Genomic DNA, 7,612 nt, shown 5'->3' with positions numbered 1-7,612 from the left:
AAGGACTCAGCCAGGCTATTGGGAAAGGTTTTATCAAGAACATCTTGCTCTCCATACTATTTCAGCTCAGGTTTTACTGGTAAAAAGTGATATTTCATCAATAAATTGATGGATTCCTTGATAAAATGTAGCTAAGTGAAAGCATCTGCTATAAATAGGCACATCTGGCTACTTTGTTACCATTTTAACTGAGATGTTGCCATGGTCATTTGCAAAAGGGCTCCTACTACATTACTATCCCTGTGCATTGAGAGTGATATGTCATTATATTTCCATAAGAGTTGGAATCAAATGAAAAATCCATGGCAGATGACTACCCAACCTCTACTTAAAAACCTCCAAGCAAGGAGAATCAGCCACCCTCAGAGGCAGATTTGAAGATTACTGACATCACCTTTCAATCTTCTCCAGGCTCACAAATCAACTGTTTCTTTACCTGTTCTAGGACCCTTCCTGGTATCAAGCTGACTGGTCGGTAGTTGCCTGGATCTTCTCCCCCTTTTTGAAGATGGGGACATTTGCCCACCTCCAGGGACCTCACCTGTTCTGCAACGTTCTAAGGCAGATGCTCTGAGATTACACCTGCAAGTTTCTTCAGCACCCTTGGGTGCAGCTCACCAGGCCCTGGAGGCTGGAATTCATTTGAAGTCTCCAGGTGTTCCCTTTCCCCCTCTTTCCCTATCTTGGGCTGCAGCTCCCTCCTTGCATCGTTTACAGTGGTACCTTGGGTAACAGACGCTTCAGGTTACAGACTCCGCTAACCCAGAAATAGGACCTCGGGTTAAGAACTTTGCTTCAGGATGAGAACAGAAATCGTGCAGCAGGAGGCCCAATTATTGAAAGTGGTATCTCAGGTTAAGAACAGTTTCAGAGGTTAAGAACAGACCTCCAGAATGAATTACTGTCAGGGGCTCAGTGACAGAGGCACAGGGGAGAGAGGAGATGGAGAGCGAAGGGGAAGGATCTGAGGGCAGCATAGGGGAGTATGACAGTGACCCGAGAGATTCCATGAGCTTCTCCAGCGAATCAGAAGATTCCCAGAAGGAGGCGCCGATGGTCAGGGCGAGGGGGGTCCCAGGGGGGACACACCAGAAACAGGGGGCCAGCGGGGACTCCCAAAGCAGCAGCTGGAGATCAGGACCAGCTTCCCCACCAGAGCAGAGTGGGGGGGAAGAGGCCCAGGTGTCAGGTCCAGCTAGCCCCCCCGAAGGAGAAAGCAGTGACAGGAGCAGTGAAACGGTCAGGAGGAAGGTAGCCGGCTGGGCGCGCGCGCCAAGTTCAAATGTACAGGCGCGCGGGACAGCAGAAAGCCCGGATCGGGAACCGGGTCCTAATGCCCGCCGGAGGCAGAGGGTAGACTCAGGGGATTCAGCGTCAGAAGAGTCTAGGAAGGGCGAAACCCCAGCTGACAGGCGGACCCAGAGGAGGAAAGAGCAGAGGAAGAGGTGGAGCAAGGCCAGAGTCTTAAACTGGTGTCTGGGGGGCGGAGACTCAGACGGAGCTTCAGCGGTCTAGAGTTTCAGACGTAGAGCTGCACGCTGCTGATGTGAAAGACAAACTGAACTTCAATAAAGACTCTGAGTGAGAGACTGCTGGTGTCCTTCTACCGAGGCTCCATAGAGAGCATACTTACATACTGTATTTGTGCTTGGTTCTCCAGTTGTACAGCTAGGGAGAGGAAGGTGCTCCAGAAGGTCATAACCACAGCCCAAAGGATTATTGGTCACCCTCTCCCACCTTTGGAAGAACTGTACGGTTCCCGTTGCCTTAGGAAAGCAAACAACATCCTGCAGGATCCATCTCACCCGGGATACAGTCTGTTTGCACTACTGCCTTCTGGCAGGAGGTATAGAAACATCAAGTCTAGGACAAATAGACTGAAAAACAGTTTCTATCCAAGAGCTGTGGCCTTTTTGAATGCTGTAACTCGATAGTGAGACCTGGGAGTTTGATGGGTGTGGGTGTGGTTGGAAGGTGGTTTGTTTGGTTGTTGCTGTTGTTTTGCTTTTGTTGTTTTTAAGGGTTGGCATCCAATTTCGTTGCACTTGTGCAATGTTGCACTAGTGTAATGACAATAAAGAATCTATCTATCTATCTATCTATCTATCTATATAACAACGAAGTGGCGTTGGTCCTTTGTGAGCTGGGACCTAGGGCAGCTCTGACAATTATGTTCTTAACCCGAGGTACCACTGTATTCTGTTATCACCAGGATGGGCATCACTTTCCTTTTGGGTGAAGACAGAGGCAAAGTAGGTGTTGAGCACTTCCGCCTTCCCTCGATCACCCAAAAACCTTTATCCTCTTTTAATAAAAAGGCGGACACTGGGTGATAGAAGCTAGCTGGCCCCTGTCATCCTGGGCAGAACTGTTGGTGCTGTGCATTTCTTCCTTAAATCAGGTAGAAGGGAGGGAAATTCAGTGGTTATTTAAGTTACTAAGGAGTAGACCTTATGCAAATCCAGAGTGGAGTCCTTGAGACGGTTGAATAGCATCTTGTATGCCTCTTTCCTGCAACTCCTGCAGCCAAGCTGCTGCCAGACAAATGCTGGAGAAAACCTGTTTCAGACATTCTGTCACTGACAGCCTGGGAGGGGGGGGGCACATGCCGGCCTGGGCGGGGCTAAAGGCCAAGGTGGGGAGGGCAATGGATGTGGCTTTTGTACAGCTTTCAGCCTTGCAAGTCCGAGGATTCTGCAGACATCCTTCTCCAGCCAACAAGCAAGAGACATTATTCAAGGGTGAAGTCAGTTCTCTTGCTGGTCCCTGCAATGTCCCAGAGACCCCACTGGCCTCTGCTGGAGCTTAGGCATTTGGGGTCCTCCCTCTCTCCAATGCAAAGGAATCCTCCCTCAGCAGACGCCCCCTTTTTATATAGACAGTCTTAGCCAGTCACACAATTATCTGCATTGTTCTTTGTATCATTTTATAACTGTTCCATGTTCTAACATCACAATAGTAAAGTGCCCTGATGTTTTATGATCTAGCAGTTCAGAAATACTTTTATAAATGAACAAGAATTGCAGCTCAAGGAGGACCCATTCCAGCCAGGGGGAAGCAGGGGCGGGGGGAGCAGAGCTGGCCAGAGAGGGGAGAGGGATGAGCAGCAGCCAGTCTGGCACAGGAAGAGGCCTGGGGGCCGTATTTGCTCCCCAGCCCGGCCTGAGGACACCCCCGCTCTGCTCGGAGGCACAGCAGACCCAAGAGGTCAGCAGCGGCCTCGGTGGCCTTTGAAGCGACGCTGGCCGCTTCCAGCCACGGCCTGCTTGCAGCTCTGCGGCGCCCCAAGCAGAGGAGCAGCTGGCCGCCTCTCGGCGCCGGGGGTCGGCTCTGTTCTGGAGGAGGTCGCTGCTTCTCTGCTGCTTCCTTGTCGACCTACTTTCCCGTTCCCGCTGCTGCTGCTGCTGATAAAAAATGTGGCCGGTGGGATGAAGCAGGCAGCCAAAACACTGGGAGGAAAGGGAGGCTTTTCCTGTGCCCCCTGCCGCTTCCCGGGCCGGACAGGTGTGCGGGACCTTTGGCCCTCCAGGTGTCGCTGAAGCGCAACTCCCATCAGGCCCAGCAAGTGGCTCCCTGGCCGGGATGGCAGGAGCCGGAGCCGAGCCGAGCCGCCCCTGGCGGGCCAAAGGTCCCGCGCACCTGCGGGAGGAGCCGGAAGCGCAGCCGGGTCTCTCCGGGGCTGAGCGAGAAGCGGGATGGGTGAGCGCCGGGCCTCGCAGTCCCCTCTTTGCTCCCCGCCGGCCAGCAAAAGCCAATGTACTCCAAGTCCCACCCCCGAAAAGAGGAGTTTCAGCTCCGAGGGGGCTGCGGCCTCGCCCCATATCCGCCGCAGGGGCCCCTTGAGGAAGGGGATCCCACCAGTGGCGTAGCGTGGGGGGTGCAGGGGGGCCGGCCGCACCGGGCGCAACATCTGGGGCTTAGGGTTAGGGGGCGCAAATTACTTGCCTTGCCCCGGGTGCTGACCACCCACGCTACGCCACTGGATCCCACGCAGCCCAGGGGGGCTCTGATCCCGAGCTGCGCTCCTCCTCCTCTTCACGTCTCTTTCTACCCCCACCCCCACCCCCTCCGCAGATGCGGGACCCCGCGCGCGGCGCCTGGTGCGCAGCGGCATCTCGCTGGTGGTGCTGGGCCACTTGACCCTGGTGCTGGGCGCCATCGTGCACGGCTCCGTCCTGCGCCACGTGGCGCGCCCCGCGCGCACCATCACCTCCGAGTACGCGGTGGCCAACGTGATCGCGGTGGTCTCGGGGCTGCTGGTGAGTGAGGGGGGGGGGCGGCGGCGGGGGGGCGGGCTGCGGGGGCGGGCGAGCTCCTCGGGGGCAGGAGCAGCCGAGAGCCACCGCCTGCTGTTCCCCGTGTCTCCCGCAGAGTGTCGCCGCCGGCGTGGTGGCCATCCTGGTGTCGCGGAGCCGCTCCCCGCCTTGGCTGGTGAGTGCGCCTTGCGGGGAGGAGGAGGAGGAGAAGGGGCCAGGCGCCGCGCGGGCGGGGGAAAGGGCGCCCTGGGCGGGGGCCACAGGCTGGGCTCGGGGCCCCCGGGGCCCGCTCACCCGTTGCCTCCCTCCGCCCCCCTTCTCAGCGCTGGGTGCTGCTGGCGGCGGCGCTGGCCAACGCGCTGGTGTCGGGCGCCTGCTGCGCGGGGCTGCTGCTCGCCGTCTCGCTCACCGTGGCCAACGGAGGCCGCTTCCTGCTGGCCGGCTGCAACCGCTCGGCTCTGGCGACCGACGCCCGCACCGTGAGGACCGACGAGTGTCCCTTCGACACCACCCGCATCTTTGTGAGTTGCTGGTACTATCTTGGTATTGTATTTATATGCATCCCGTAGTTTCCCCTAACAGAGATTCAAGGTGGCTTATAGCTAAAAACACCGGGGGGAGTATAATTAAAAAGCAATTAACAGTAATTGGCATTAATAAAATTTCAGTTGTACAAAATAAAATGAAAAAAGAGAAAAAGAATAAAAAGTGCAAAGAAAAATAAAAAAGGAATATATGTGCATGTTGCACTTCCAAATGTACTGTTCTTGCCCTAATACATATATGACTGTGGATAACCTGCTATATTATGTATAAATTCATTCTAAATGTCAATATATTTATCCAAAGTCTGCATCTCTCCACAATCTGACCATCTTTTGCAAGGAATGTCATGTCTTCATTCCTTGGATTAAAGAGAACCAGATCTTTATTCTTCATGTTCATCCATACCAGTCTTTTGGTCATAGGGTTTTATTTGTCTTTTTGTCAACTTCCATGCAGCAGGTATATAATTCAAAAGAATATATACTTCTGAAAATTTCATTATTTTCTGCACAGTCATATTGATGCACTCCAGCACTTTCTCCCAAAACTTAAGGAGTAAGAACAAATGTTTCAAAGAAGTGCTATCTTTATTACATCTTCAACAAAAAGCTGCATAAGGCAGTCCTTTTGTATAAAAATTGTATGGAGTTCAATATCATTTTCTGTTGTATAAGTCGTAATTCAAGATCCATCGATATCTTTGCTACAGAAACTGAAACACTTTCCCACTATCAAACAGTATAAAGGTAAAAGGGACCCCTGACCATTAGGTCCAGCCGTTGACCGACTCTGGGGTTGCAGCGCTCATCTTGCTTTACTGGCCGAGGGAGCCAGCGTACAGCTTCCGGGTCATATGGCCAGCAGGACTAAGCCGCTTCTGGCGAACCAGAGCAGCGCACGGAAACGCCGTTTACCTTCCCGCCAGAGCGGTACCTATTTATCTACTTGCACTTTGACGTGCTTTCAAACTGCTAGGTTGGCAGGAGCAGGGACCGAGCAACGGGAGCTCACCCCATCGTGGGGATTCGAACTGCCAGCCTTCTGATTGGCAAGTCCTAGGCTCTGTGGTTTAACCCACAGCGCCACCTGCACCCATCAAACAGTATAGGAGCATCCAATTCTTTATTCCAAATGTTTCTTAAAGTCTGCATCTCAAACTTACTAGTAAATAACAAATATCTATAGAAAGTAATTGTATGTTTTCAGTTTCAAAAGATTTGACCAATTCTTCTAATGAGGTCTTGGCCGCTCCCCAGCTGACCCTGCTCTGCCTGCCTCTTCCCCCCCCCCCAGGACACGGCCCTGGCCCTCTGGCTCCCTTCCTTGGTGATGGCAGCGGTGGAGGCTGGCTTGTCCGTCTGGTGCTGCGTGGCGTCTTTCTCTCTCTCGGGCCACGGCCCCTCCTCCTACAAAGTGGCACTGGTAAGAGGGCACCTTTCTCCCTCTCCCCACATCCTCCCCACCCCGGCACTTGCAGAGCGACCCCTGGAGGCCACCCAGGGCGGCCCTCTTGCTCCCTGCTTTGCCCCAGGTCCCTGGGCAGTTGAAAAGCTTCTCTTTGGGCTCCTTTTCCAGCTTCAGGAGGCTGCCCCAGCAAAGGAGGAAAGCTCCGGAAGAGACCCTCATCACCAGCTCCTGGCTGACATGCAAGAAGAGGAGAGCAGCCTTTAGTGGGGAGAAAGAGCCTGCCCCACTTTTGCTGCAAGAGGCCCATGATAATGGGCTGTGCTGGGATGGCCAGACACAGAATGATAGAGTTGGAAGGGACCCCGAGGGTTGTCTAGTCCAGCCCCCCGCAATGCAGGAATCTCAGCTGAAGAATTCCTGATGGATGGCTCTCCAACCTCTGCTTTAAAACTTCCAAGGAAGGTGAGTTCACCACCTTCAAATGTAGCCCATTCTCCACTGTCAAACAGCTCTTACCATCAGAAAGTTCTTCCTGATGTTTAGTCCTTATCTCCATTCTTGTAACTGGAAGCCATGGGTTCAGGTCCGACTCTCCGGAGCAGGAGAAAAGCAGCTTGCTCCATCCTCTGTGTGACAGCCGTTCAGATATCTGAAGATGGCTCTCATATCTCCTCTCAGTCTCCTCTTCCAGGCTAAACATCCCCAGTTCCTTCCACCATTCCTAATAAGGGTTGGTTTCCAGACCCTTGATCCTCTTGGTCGCCCTCCTCTGCACACAATCCAGCTTGTCCATATCCTTCAATTGTGGTGCCCAGAACAGGACACCAGACTCCAGGTGGGGTCTGACCAAGGCAGAGGAGAGCGCTCCTTTACTAGCCAGGCAGGAATCTTCTCCTGGCTCAACTGGCAGCCCTTTGCAAGGGGGGGGGGAGAGAGAGAGATGCTTCTTCTGTACTAATTCCCTGCTCCCCACATTGTAATACTCCCTGTGGCTGGGGCTCCTCGGTGCAGCTGTGTGCTCCTTCAGAGTAGCTGCAGAGCAACTCTGTGACCCAGCCTGGCACTGGGAAGAGTAGCACTTGCACCTACTTTGCCATCCAAACTGCCCCCCATGCCCAGATGGAGAAGGGGCATGTTGCAGCCAAGGAGAGCAGCACAGAGACAGGCGTCAGATTAGAGAGAATTGGTTTGTCTCCTGAGGGAAAGTCCCCTGTCCCTTTGCTCGGGGGCTGGCCGGCGGCCTCAAACCCCATTGCCCAGCAGAACGCGGCTTCACACACCCCAGGAGGCCCTTTGACCAGAGCTGGACCCCTCCGGCCCCCACCCAGCCAGTTGTACTGGACTTTGAGAACTCGGAATCCAAGTGCTGTGGCAGAATTAAACTGTACAGACTCAGAGTGGAC

The 7,612-nt window shown here is 54.1% G+C and overlaps 1 protein-coding gene and 1 long non-coding RNA gene across 2 annotated transcripts; one reads left to right on the top strand and one right to left on the bottom strand.

Annotated features, from left to right (window-relative positions):
• Window positions 1-446: 446 nt before the first annotated feature.
• On the bottom strand, window positions 447-2,564 carry LOC309529799. The gene is made up of 2 exons (XR_014218470.1): window positions 2,182-2,564; window positions 447-911 (listed from the first exon to the last, which is right to left on the bottom strand). It is a non-coding gene; the product is annotated as an uncharacterized lncRNA (long non-coding RNA).
• A 1,096-nt stretch (window positions 2,565-3,660) lies between these two features.
• Window positions 3,661-7,606, top strand: KRTCAP3 (keratinocyte associated protein 3). Its single transcript, XM_082217979.1, has 6 exons — window positions 3,661-3,699; window positions 4,075-4,259; window positions 4,372-4,431; window positions 4,580-4,777; window positions 6,096-6,224; window positions 6,378-7,606. The coding sequence occupies exons 1-6, from the start codon at window positions 3,696-3,698 to the stop codon at window positions 6,471-6,473; spliced, it is 672 nt and encodes a 223-aa protein (XP_082074105.1). The 5' UTR covers window positions 3,661-3,695; the 3' UTR covers window positions 6,474-7,606.
• Window positions 7,607-7,612: the final 6 nt, after the last annotated feature.

The sequence above is a fragment of the Podarcis vaucheri genome (assembly GCF_965113315.1).
Source record: "Podarcis vaucheri genome assembly, chromosome: 3".
NCBI classification, from domain to species: Eukaryota; Metazoa; Chordata; class Lepidosauria; order Squamata; family Lacertidae; genus Podarcis; species Podarcis vaucheri.
Note: the sequence above shows the minus strand (reverse complement) of the source record. Positions and strands in the feature narration are given on the sequence as shown.